Source organism: Bufo gargarizans, chromosome 4 (genome assembly GCF_014858855.1).
Source record: "Bufo gargarizans isolate SCDJY-AF-19 chromosome 4, ASM1485885v1, whole genome shotgun sequence".
In the NCBI taxonomy this organism is placed as follows: Eukaryota; Metazoa; Chordata; class Amphibia; order Anura; family Bufonidae; genus Bufo; species Bufo gargarizans.
In genome coordinates, this window is record NC_058083.1 from 125306371 (window position 1) to 125320103 (window position 13733).

Consider the following 13733-nt stretch of genomic DNA (forward strand, 5'->3'; position numbering starts at 1 on the left):
AGAGAAGTAGTAGTAGGTCAGTGGCCCTCTCAGTTGGGGAAGTATACAGTAGTTGCCCCTAAGCTCCTGCAGGTAACATAAGGCTCTGGGGGTCACTGATTGTCTTTTTGACCTAGAATATATAGGGAGTCTTAATGGCTATACATCCCATCCAACCAAACAATTCACTGTTCTGTACTAACAAGGGACAAGAACTCCAGAACTGTTCAGAGCTGGACCTGAACATAACCCCTTCTTTTCCCACTCAGCCCCTCTGACATAAGCATCAGAGCATTTTATGCTCTGATGCTCTCCCTTGCCCTGCGCTGTATCACGCAGGGCAAGGGCTTTATATTTTTATACTGCTAGGCGGAGGCTTCTGCCTAGCAGTGTTCCTGGCAAGGTCACCGGCACTGATGGGCGGACTTTAGCGCTGCCCTAACCGTTTTACAGGCTAGAACAGCGCTTAAGGCCACCCATTAGTGCTAATGACGTCACTGGGCTCACTGTTAGGCGGAAGCCCGGTACATTGCCAGATCTCAAAAAAATGCTTTTGTCCTGCTCAATTCAGTGCAGCGCAAAGGAGAGCATCAGAGCATGAAAGGCTCTGATGCTCATGTCAGAGGTGCTGAGTGGGAGAAGAAGGGGATATGTCACAACCTCTTTAACTATAGATAAGTGTTTCTGATTTGGCTGAAATCATCATGTTTCAAGGCTTTAATAGGTCAGACATTGAGTAACTACTTATAGGGGGCACAGGAGAGGCAGCTTTCATCCTTCTGGAGGAGAGATGATTTGCAAACATTATAACAGGATATTCATATCTAAGCAACATATCTTATTAGATACATACTGTACCTCTTTGACAAACCACTGGCAGAATGCAGGGGTGACCCATTCTCTTGCATGGAATCCACAGTCGATAAAGACAGCCTTTTTGTTTGCACCTGGCTTTCCAACCTGAAATCATCAAGTCATAAAGTCTTGTGGTTAACTTCAGACTTACAGTATAGATACTTTAAAGGGATTCTGTCACCAAGTTTTGGGCTATAGAGCCGCGGACATGCACGGCTAGATCGCCGCTAGCATGTCCGCAAAATATACCTGTCCTATAGGGCTGTGTGGTTTTAATTTCTTTAAAATAAGATTTTATAGATATGTAAATGAGTCTTGTATGTGTCCAAGGGGCTGTACTAACCTTCCTGGAGCCCAGCCGTGCCCAGCCACGCCCGCCTGTGAAGGAGCCCAGCACCGCCTATGTCCTCCGAATCTCCTCAAAGAATCGAGCTCGCGCATGCGCAGTGCCGGTATAGTGTTCCTTCCCTGTGCTGGCATCAGCCTCAGGGAAAGAACTGCGCATGCGCGAGCTTGCGCATTGCGAGATTACGGCAATCTATAGTTGATGAAAGGAGGAGATTCGGAGGACATAGGCGGTGCTGGGCTCCTTCACAGGCGGGCATGGCTGGGCACGGCTGGGCTCCAGGAAGGTTAGTACAGCCCCTTGGACACATACAAGAGTCATTTACATATCTATAAAATCCTTTTTTAAAGAAATTAAAACCACACAGCCCTATGGGACAGGTATATTGTGGACATGCTAGTGGTGATCTAGCCGTGCATGTCCGCAGCTCTATAGCCCAAAACTTGGTGACAGAATCCCTTTAAATGGAGCTACTATCACTCTGGAGGAAAATGACACAGTAAAGAGGGAATTCTATAATACAATTGTATGGTATATTGCTTGGCTCTGCCATAACATTATGATCAGTGGGGTCCAACCTCTGAAACCTTTGCTGATCTCTGATATGAGGGATGAAATATCCATTCCGTTTTAAAGAAGTTTTCCGAGATTCTGATTTGATGACCTATCCTCAGGATAGTTAGTCAATATCAAATCGATGGGTTTCCAACATCAGGGAACCCTGCTGATCAGCTGTTTAAAGAAGCCTCCTCACTGCTTACCAAGTGCAGCGCTGTCCATTAGATAGTAGCTGTATTTAGTGTTGCAGCTCAGCCCCATTCTCTTGAATGGGATTTATATGTGCCTAGGGCACGTGACCGATGAGTATGACGTCACTAGCCTAGGAAGAGGCCTCTGTGCTCACTGCAGCCTTTTCAAACAGCTGATTGGCAGGGGTCCCGGGTGTCCGATGCCTGCTGATATGATATTGATGACCTATTCTGAAGTAAGACTGTCCAAATGAAACTCAGTGCAGCAGCCACTCATCACTTATCATGTTTCATTGTAAGCAGCAATTCACCACTCACGACCATGAGGTATGCCAAGCGTCTTTTCTCTATTCAATCTTCATATTCAAATCCGTGCTTTTTCATATAATACATCACCGCTGGTTTCCATGATGAGAACATAAAAAGGTTGCTACAACATTTTGAATTACTAAAATAGACATGGTCACACCAAAAGGGCTGAATGAGGTGTGCAACTTTAAAGTGTAACTGTCATTCATGTATTTATTTGTGTAATGTACAGGGGCTGTGATGCTGACCATTTTTGTAATATTCTTTTAATAACTGAAATCGTACATTTCTATTTGAAAAATAGCTCTAAAGTGGCCCATTTTGAGCCTTAGCAACGCTTCTCTGTCTTCTGTTTACATGACGGTGGAGACTTGCTCAACATTAACTGTGTTATGTAAACAGAAGAAAGAGGAACGTTGCTAAGGCTCAAAATGGGCCACTTTAGAGCTATTTTTTTAATAGAAATGTGCAATTTCAGTAATTCAAGTGTATTACAAAAATGGTCAGTATCACTGCCCCGATACATTACACAAATAAAAATATGAATGACAGTTACACTTTAAAGTATTTTTATGATCAGGTCTGTTCGTTCTATGTTTTGAATATTCTATTCTTTATTTGCTTTATTTGTTTTGATTTGATGATGCTTTGGGGTTTAATGCATTTAAATGCATAGTTACCTCCCATCATTACGCATGAGTAAGGGGAGGTGTCCCCCCAAATGTCTTGTTGATAGGGCAGGAAACTTAGCATACTCTATATATTATATGAAAAAACATGGATTTAAATATGGAGACTGAATAAAGAAAAGACGGCACTTTAATGTATGTACCTCCATGGTTGTGAATAGTGAATTGTTGCCCACAATGAAATATGATGTGTGGCTGCTACACTGCATTTCATTTGGTCATTGTGATCTAGAACGTAGTGAAGCTCTGCAGTTTGCAGCTGAATAGAAACCTCTGTGTGTCGATATGTATTCAATCTGACTATTCTGAAATTAGGCCATCAATATCAAAATCCAGGAAAGCATCTTTATTCTCCAGACTTGAACCCAATTGAGTATCTGTGGGACTACCTTGATTGTTGTGTTTCGATCCTCCCCCACGCACCCTCCAGCAGCTGTGGGTTGCACTGCAGTCAACGTGGCTTCAGATACCTGCGACAACTTACAAGGACCTTATTGACTCACTCCCAGCCTGTCTAGCTGCTGTCTGTGCTGCACACAGCGATCACTTTGGATATTAGCTCATAATAATAAGGTCATAATAATATGACTTGTCTCTTTATTACTGCATATGAGACAATAGTAAGTCATAAAGCAGAAGCAAAAATACTTACTGGACTACTAAGAACAACACTCATATTGTACATGTAGAAGAGTTCCAGATCAGTGTTTTCAGAGATAGTAAATATTAATATGATGCATTGGAACTGGACATAGGATTACTTTTGATCAAACTGTTTGCAGTTTGCATATATTCATTGGCCCAGATTTAGTAATCGTGTAGATGGTGTAATCTTAGACAGAATGTCTAGACCTGCACTAGATTTATCACAGGAACTCAGGATGGATAATAATTGTGGTGCAGGGATAGACATTTTTGTTTAACATTATACTGACTAATGGTTGCCCTACTGTGAGGCAGTTTTATACAAAAATTGTGGTTCAAAACAGTACATCTTTGAAAATATACAATCTTAGGCCAACCCCCTTGCCCTTGAAGACATGCCTCCCCTGTTAAGCCCCACCTTCTTTTCAAGCAAGTTGAAAAAATGTGAGAAAACCCAATTGTGCCAAATTGTTCCAAAATTGCCACGCTTTAGACAGATTCTAGGTGCAGCCACATACATGAAACCGCAGGCCAATTTTGCATTAACCCCTTGGCGACCTTCACCGTACATGAACTGCAGAAATCACCACTATAAAGATGGCACCCACTTGCGCATGCAGCAGGCGCCATAGCCATCAGGTTTCTGCTGTTTAAAGGGAGTCTGTCACCAGATTTTGACCTTATAAACTGCTTACATAGCGCTCTAGCATAGCATTCTATGATTCTAATGGTACCTGATGATGTTTGCTTGTGAAGTTCCCCCAAGGCAAAAACGGACTTTTATTCATATGTAAATTAGGGCTCGCAAGTGCCCAGGCTATTCTGCCTCTTTTCGTCATATCCCCGCCCCAGCCTCTTCCTCTGCCCGCCCCGCTCTTCCTTTGCGTCCTCCTTCTCTGCAGTGAGATCCCGCGCCTGCACTATCCATTGCTTGGCCTAGGCATGCGCACTGTGATGCCCATTGTGGGTGTCTCTGGTCCGCCTCCTCGCCGCTGTTTCTCGCCGTTGGCCGGCGCATGCGTAGTAGCTACTGCGATGCCGTGCCCACAATGGGCATCGCAGTGCGCATGCCCCGGCCAAGCAATGGATAGTGCAGGCGCGGGATCTCGCTGCAGAGAAGGAGGACGCAAAGGAAGAGCGGGGTGGGCAGAGGAAGAGGCTGGGGTGGGGATATGACGAAAAGAGGCAGAACAGCCTGGGCTCCAATGAGGTGAACCCCTCCCTGGGCACTTGCGAGCCCTAATTTACATATGAATAAAAGTCAGTTTTTGCCTTGGGGGAACTTCACAAGCAAACATCAAAGGTACCATTAGAATCATAGACTGCTATGCTAGAGCACTATGTAAGAGGTCTATAAGGTCACAATCTGGTGACAGACTCCCTTTAAAATGCATACATTTAACCTCGCAGATGATGTGGTCAAATGTGACCACAGCATCTGAGCAATGCGAGCACAGGAGTTGCGTGCTTGTGCATGTAACAGAGTTCTCCAACTAAGAGCGGGGAACCTGTTAAAAGCCAATATTAGCTCAGCACATCAAGAAGGCTCCAATAGCTAATACTGGAATATACAGATACAGGCCAGGAGGTGGCAGCACATTATTATTATATAGTAAATTGTATTTTGTATGATGGCTATATAGCCAACACAGAACACTATGGGCAATCTAGTGATTGCCAGTTATAGTCACAGGGTCACTTGCACAATAACAAAAAATACACATTATGGGCATCGCCATGTGCATAAGTGCCCATACAGTGAATGGCATAATGGCAAAAAATTCTAAATGGCCAATTCGCCATTTTTTTACACTCCACCTCTCCAAAAAAATGTAATAAAAAGTGAACAAAAAGTTACACACACTTCAAAATGGTATCACTAAAAAGTACTGATCGCCTCACAAAAAATGAGCCCTTAATCAGCTATGTACACATACTGTAACTACAAAAACCTTATAAGGGTCCATTTGGCAATGAAAAAAAAAAATCAATATTTTTTTTTTTCAGCATTAAAATGCAAGAAAAACTGTAAGTGTGGTATGATTGTAATCATTCTAACCTGGAGAAGGAAGTTAATGGCCAATTTTACTGGATAGGGAATTCCATAAATAAACCACCATAAAACTGTGGCAGAATTGCATGTTTTTCCAATTCCTCCCCAGCTCCCTGCTACATCTTATGCAGTGTTAAAGGGGTTGTACCATCTCAGACATTGGGGACATTTTACTAGGATATGCCCCTAATATCTGATAAGTGCGGGTACCATGGAGCTGGCAAAATCCTGGAGGGCACACCGCATATGCCCAGCCACCCATTCATTCCTATGGGAGCGCTGAAATTAGCCGAGCGCTGACTCGCCTATTTCCATCAGCCACATAGAAGCATTGGCCGTGCTTGCGTGGTGCACATCCTGTTAATTTCAATGGGACTTTTAAAAATAGCCTCCAATAGCTCCCATAGGAACTAATGGAGGGCAGCCGCACATGGGCAGTACCCCCCCTGGGACTTTGCCGGATCCGTTCTAAGTAAAGGTGCTATCCTAGCTATATGCTCCCAATGTCTGAAGTGGTACAACAGCTTTAAATAGTGGTGTTAGATAGTACAACTTGACTCGCTAAAGTAAGCCCTCATTAAGGGTATGTGAATGGAAAAATTAAAATGTATGAATCTAGGAAAGCAGGGAGTGAAAAATGGAAAATCGCAAGGTCCTCTAAGGGTTAAAGGTGTTTTCAGAGTTATTTGTTTCGCTTCCCATTGATCCCTCTTTGCTGCCCACATAAACTTTGTAATGCGGTGTTGAAGTTGTGCCCATTCTTCCCCCAGGCATGTGCCATCACCACTTCATAAAAATGAAAAAAGTTTGCTGCTATGTTAGCCAACAGAAAACTAATTTAGCCTCTATTTCTGAAAAGTTTCTGCTGGGATTCAAACTCATGATCCTCTGTATTAGAGGCAAGGCACTTAACCACCCAGCTATAATAGCTGCATAACCCCTCCCCCTCCGAAAACCCCCAAAAAAAAAAAATTATTACAAATGAAAAAATAATTACACATTTATTTTGTGCCATACATTTTTTACAATTGCTAAAAAATATATAAAATATATAAATCTAATTTAACCTCTATTTCTGAAAAAGTTTGTGATGGGATTGGAACTCACAGCTTTTGGCTCATAGCACAGAACTTTGACCACTACACTATTTAGCTGCATAACCAGTCACAAAAAAAATAAAAAAAATAAAATATATGAGACGTCTACTGTATAGGTCTCAGTAGAAGTACAGTATAGTAGAAGTCTTTTTTTTTGTTAAGTAACTGGCTATGTAGCTATTATAGCTGAGTGGTTAAGTGCCTTGCCTCTAATGCAGAAGGTTGTGAGTTCAAATCCTGGCAGAAACTTTTCTGAAATACAGGCTAAATTAGATTTAAATACACTGGGATGTCCCCAACCACTGACTCCATATATGGACATAGCTACTGTATATATGGAGAGCAGAAACTCGTAAGCCGCGGACTAACACTGAGGGATTCCCTCACTGTACAGCGATCTTCTGCATAGAAATAGAGTCTAAATTACATTTAAATACACTGACTTGAGCATCACGCTCGAGCACAGGCGGTGTTCGGCCAAACTCCGCGATGAGCCGAGCATAGCGATGCTTGAGCCGAACTGGTGCTAGGCCAAGCATGCTCGCTCAACACTATATAGTGCCACATTCCAAGAGCCATAATTTTTTTTTTCTTCATATAGCTGTATGTGGGCTGTGTTCTGCAAAATGAGATGCAATTTTTAAGTGCTATCATATTGAGATACCTGGGATTTACTAGTTACTGATGATTATTTATTTGGTTGGTGGAATGGAAAAAAATGCAAATATGGATTCTGACAATTACAGAGATATTATTGCTTTTGTAAAAGAAAAACTTTTAAAAAATAAAGCCACCATTTATGGAAAATATGATTTTTTTAAAATTAACTTTTATTTAATCTTTTTTTGCTTCATGGGGTACTTAAAAAAGCTATTGTTTCTTCAATTGCAAGTTGCAACCCATTGGTACCCTGCAGGGGAGGATGACATGATCAGAGGATTTAGCAGATGTAGGTTTATTGAATTTATCTGTGACTAGCCTAAAAAGGGGGTGTGGTTTACTAGAAAGGGGCATTCAATGAGAAATGTAAAATAGCATAGTCATAAGGGAAAGTTCATTAGGTGTTTGTTTTTGTTGCAGATTTCTGTTTTCAGTCTTTTCTACCTTTTGTGTGAATTTATTTTCTGTATTCCATGTGGTAAAAGTGAGAGAGAAAGAATGTGAGAGAGAGTGAAAAAGAGAGACAGCGAGAAAGGCAGGCACCGAAAGCAAGACAGAGCAGCTATCATATAGCAAGACATAGATGCAGCAGAAATTACCTGGTTAAGCATAGTTAGATGTAGCAGAGCTATACCAATGTAGCAGAGTTGGAGGGAGCAGAGCTGAACTTACGTGGTAGAATAGGATTGTGCAGAGCTGATATACTACAGTTGGATTTAGCAGGGCTGAAGTGATTTAGGAGAGATGTAGTTCACAGGTCTGAACGGGAGTAGCACAGTTAAATCCGGTAGTAGAACTAGACTGATGTACAGTAGTAGTGATGGACGAACATCGGCCGGGACGTTTCGCGAATGCAAACGCACGTTCGCAGTCAAATGTTCGCGAAACTGCACGTTCACGGCGGGCCCTATTCACTTTAATGGCAGGTGGCAAGGTCATATTTGCGGCCACCAAATACTTACTAGAAGTGCACAAATAGTCCCACAACATGGACAGTGACATACCAGAGGGGAATCAATGGCAAAATTTCCCACAAAAAATATCTATTTTAATCAAGGGCCATATTTATGCGTCTTAAAGGGAAACTCTCAAAAATGTGACCTGCTGGAGCGTAGAAGATTTTTATTTTAGGCCACGAGAGTATGGACCCCAAAAATTATGCATTCGCCTCTCAGAAAAGAACAAGTGATTATGTGGCTGGAGGTATATTAGACGGTCAGTGCATAACAATTTTACTGTAGGCCAATGGAGTACAGGCCCCAAAAATTATGCATTGACCTAACAGAAAATAACAAGTGATTATGTAGCTGGAGATATATTAGGCGGTCAGTGGATAACAATTTTACTGTAGGCCAGTGGAGTACAGGCCCCCAAAATTATGGATTCATTGGACAGAAAAGAACAAGTAATTATGTGGATGTAGGTATATTAGACAGTCAGTTGATAACAATTTTACTGCAGGCCAGTACAGGTCCCAAACATTAGGCATTCACCGGACAGAAAAGAACAAGTGATTATGTGGCTGGAGGTATATTAAGGGGTCAGTGGATAACCATTTTGCTGCAGGCCAGTGGAGTATAGGCCCCAAACATTAGACATTCACCGGACAGAAAAGAACAAGTGATTATGTGACTGGAGGTATATTTGGCGGTCAGTTCATGACAATTTTACTGTAGGCCAGTGGAGTACAGGTCGCAAAAATTATGCATTTACCGGACAGAAAAGAACAAGTGATTATGTGGATGGAGGTATACTAGGTAGTCAGTGGATAACAATTTTACTGCAGGCCAGTGGAGTACAGGTCCCAAACATTAGGCATTCACCTGACAGAAAAGAACAAGTGATTATGTTGCTGGAGGTATATTAGATGGTCAGTGGATAACAATTTTACTGTAGGCCAGTATAGACCCCAAAAATTAGGCATTCACCTGACAGAAAAGAACTAGTGATTATGTGCCTGGAGGTACATTAGACGGTCACTGGATAAAATTTTTACTGTAGGCCACTGGAGTAGAGGCCCCAAAAATTAGGTATATACATAAGACAAGGACCATTCTTTGCTCTTGTGGTGGCGGATATGTGTGGGCTGGCATGAGGAAATTCAATTACACATACTTATGTAACTGTTTCCTACACTGCCCTGAAAACTGTAGGCTTAGGCAAGTCCAAGAGAGGCAGTATATTAGTGTTAGGGACCCATTTGCGGAAGCCACCTTGACGCCTGGTAGATGGGCCCGACACATGTTTGATCAAATATGTACGCTAAGAGCTTCCATTGACTCATTTATAGTAGGTATGATACCACTTTTATTTAGAATGATCCCCATTTCTTAGCTCTATTGTTTGTATGTATAATGGTGTGCAGCCATTTTCTTTTCTTACAAATCAGACGTCTGACGGGTAGGTGGTGTCGCCGCTGAACGTCAGCAAGGCGAGCCATAGCCGTGTAAGATCTTCTAAAATGGCCAGAGATTTTCCTAGCCTGCCAAAAGACATCCTGGACCCCAGGGTATTTGGCAACAAATTGCTGCATGACTAAGTTCAGGACCTGTGCCATGAACGGCATGTGTGTCATTTTGCCCTGTTTCAGCATGCTCAGCAGATTGGCACCGTTGTCACACACCACTTTACGAACTGTCAAATTGAGCTGGGTTAGCTACTGATCGGCCTGTGACCGCAGAGCTGAAAGCAGTGCAGAACTGGTGTGGCTCTTGGCTTCCAGGCAAAACAGCCGCAGCACAGCATGGCAACGTTTCACCTGCCACGTCAAATAGGTTCTGGGGAGCTTGGGGGGTGCAGCGGAAGAGGCGGTAGCAGTGGAAAAGAAGGAGTCAGACGAGGAGGAGACAGAGGATGAAGTAGGAGGAGGAGAAGAAGAGGCAGGCCTGCATGCAATCCGTGGCGGTAACACCAAATCCACATGGGTGCCACGGGTTACATGCTTGACAGAGGTCAGAACGTTCACCCAGTGGGCAGTAAAAGTTATGTACCTTCCCTGCCCGTGTTTGCTAGACCACGTGTCTGTGGTCAGATGTATCTTGGCAACCACACTGTGTGCCAGAGATGTATTTAATTTCTGCTGAACGTGGCCATATAGCTCTGGGATGCCCTTCTGGTAGAAATATTTGTTTTTGGGGACCTTCCATTGTGTTTTGCCAATAGCCAAAAGGCCTCAGGCCTCTGAGTCCACCAGCTTATATGGCAGTAGTTGGTGGGCTAGCAGTTCCGACAAGTCAGCGGTCAGCTGTTGGGCAAGAGGGTTATCCGGCATCATCAACTTTTTACGCTCAAGCATTTGGGCCACTAAATCCTACCTTGTGCCACATGAACGCGATGACGGCACGGTGGAAGGTGAAGTGGAGGATAAATGGGAGGAGAGAGGAGAAGGAGAAGAGGCAGGACGTGGAGCGCTGGGAGTGTGGCTTTGTGAGTTCTGATGGCGTTGCTTCCACTGGACTCGGTTATGGGAGGCCAGGTGCCTTCTTAAGGCGGTCGTCCCTAGGTGAGTGTTGGGCTTACAGCGACTTATGCATTGACAGCACAGGCTGCAGATGGCAACACTATTGTCAGCAGCTGGCACGTTAAAGCCCACACTGTGGAGCCATGTGCCGGCGTCCTGGGAGTGCAAGATGTGACCGTGGTGGATGGCTCGCTCCAGATACATTTATAGTCTGCTTTTTACCTCCTGTGCACTGTGAGTTCTGCCTGCTTCTCCTCCTTCTCCTCCCTATCTGCTGCTCCGTCTCTCCCTCTGAACTCCCTTACTCTTCTCTGGGCACCCATCGGCACATCATCGTCACCTTCCCCACCACTGACATTAGAGATCTCGGAGTAGGCAGCAACAGCGGGGACCACTCTCCTTGGGCTGATCTGGGTACTGTCTTCAGACTGCTGGGTGGCGGCCGTTGCTACCTCCTCTTCCTCATCTGATGCCAAGAATGGCTGCACATCGGTAAGGTATGGGAATGGATGGGAAAATAATTCCTCTGAGTGGAGGAGCTATGGTGGTGGTGGTGTCTTTGGGGGTGCGCACAGCAGAGAGTGAGGAGGGTGTCGATACAAAGGATGAGGAGGATGCAGAAGCAGAAGGCTGAGTGAGCCACTCAACCAACTCTGGTGCGTCCTTTGATGTAATTGCACGCACCTTCTCCAACTTCCCACTTAGGCTCCGGCCTGGTACACCTGCCTGACCCCTACCACCCCTGCGGCCTCTTCCTCTGCCTGTCATTTTCATTTTCAAGCAGTATTTGTGGAAGCAGGTATATCGCAGTATTTTATGGAAGCCGGTGTATTGCAGGCCTCAATCAATATTTGGTGGAGGCAGGTATATCGCACCCCTCAATCTGTTTTTTGTGAAGGCAGGTATATAGAACCCCTTCATCAGTATTTTTTTGAAGCAGGTATATAGTACCCCTCATTCAGTATTTTGTGGAAAAAGGTATATAGAACCCCTGAATCAATATTCGGTGGAAACAGATATATCACACCCCTCAATCAGTATTTTGTAGAAGCAGGTATATCAAACCCCTCAATCAGTATTTTGGGTCAACAGGTGTATCACACCCCTTGCAAATAGTTGTTCCAATAATGCTTGTCCATATTCCTGCAGAAGAACCGCACACAACTGCTGCACAATACAAATGCACTATAATTTACTTTCTAAGTTAGAAAGTATATTATAGGTATATCACACCCCTCAATCAGTTGTGGGGTATATCACACAAGTTGCAATTAGTTATTCCAATTGCGTTTGCCCCTCTATATAGCTGCGGTATCGCAGCAAAACCACACACAACTGCTGCACAATAGAAAATGCACTATAATATATTTTCTTAGTTAGAAAGTATATTATAAGTATATCGCACCCCTCAGTGTATCACACCTATTGATAGCAAACCTATACCAGGCCTTTAAAATGACTTTTGTGGCCCAATTAGCTAGCGTTTGGTGTCCCTAACAGTCTGTCTCTGCTTCACAAAGCAACCTCTCCCTACACTGGCAAAACACAGAAAGTAAAATGGCTGCCAGCTAGGGTTCTGTTGTAGGGTGGGGCTGTGTCCATGTGCTGAAACATCTCAATTGGCTGTCCTGTCCCACCTGATGGATGTGTCATGGGTGAAAGTTCGGCGCAATGCAAAAGAATATGGTGCATGCGAATATCGCCATATGTTCGCATGTTCGGCGAATCGCGAACAAGTAAATTTTGCTGCGAAATGACCGCCGGGTGAACCGCAAGGCCATCTCTATACAGTAGTGCCAAGCTGAGATAGCAGAGCTGAATGCAGCAGACCTTGAATAGGGTAACAGAGCTGGGTGGTGACTGAGACCTGGAGCAATGACAGAAAATGCTGCAGATAGAGACAAAGAATCTTGGGCAAGGTTTAAAAGACCTGATGGCATGACAAGGCAACCAGATGGCAGAAAAGTAGACATGGCCAGTCAGAGAATAGCGATGGTGCAGGGTTTGTTAATGGATTTGGGACAGGTGAGAAACATATAGAGACGAGAAATAGAGAAAGATATTTCTCTTCTGACTCTTGTCTCCTTAGTTAGGGATCTCTATGGTCTTTGTGGTATTTTGGAATAGGGAATCTTTACATCATCCTGTAAAACTAAACAGCTTATCAAGTTGTCAGGAGATTTAACTCATCTGCTCCTGCTCAAAGTGAGGCCTCTGTGCCATTTAGTACGGAAGTTGATTCTGAAAAGCAGGAGCCTTCTTTCTAATGTAGTGGGAGAGGGAAGGAGGCTTCTTAGAGCCCCTTGCCTGGCACTTTAGAAGAAGTCACTACAGGGAGAACAGAATTATTAGGCAAGTTGTATTTTTGAGGATTAATTTTATTATTGAACAACAACCATGTTCTCAATGAACCCAAAAAACTCATTAATATCAAAGCTGAATATTTTTGGAAGTAGTTTTTAGTTTTAGCTATTTTAGGGGGATATCTGTGTGTGCAGGTGACTATTACTGTACATAATTATTAGGCAACTTAACAAAAAACTAATATATACCCATTTCAATTATTTATTTTTACCAGTGAAACCAATATAACATCTCAACATTCACAAATATACCTTTCTGACATTCAAAAACAAAACAAAAACAAATCAGTGACCAATATAGCCACCTTTCTTTGCAAGGACACTCAAAAGCCTGCCATCCATGGATTCTGTCAGTGTTTTGATCTGTTCACCATTAACATTGCGTGCAGCAGCAACCACAGCCTCCCAGACACTGTTCAGAGAGGTGTACTGTTTTCCCTCCTTGTAAATCTCACATTTGATGATGGACCACAGGTTCTCAATGGGGTTCAGATCAGGTGAACAAGGAGGCCATGTCATTAGATTTTC

The 13733-nt window shown here is 43.4% G+C and overlaps 1 protein-coding gene across 1 annotated transcript in view; it reads right to left on the reverse strand.

Moving 5' to 3' along the window:
* Positions 1-13733, reverse strand: part of LOC122935842 (carboxypeptidase B-like) — a 60651-nt gene that overhangs the window by 16569 nt on the left and 30349 nt on the right. The window contains exon 6 of the mRNA XM_044291749.1: positions 838-939. Coding sequence (XP_044147684.1) covers positions 838-939 — 102 coding nt within the window. The remainder of the gene's footprint in view (positions 1-837; positions 940-13733) is intronic.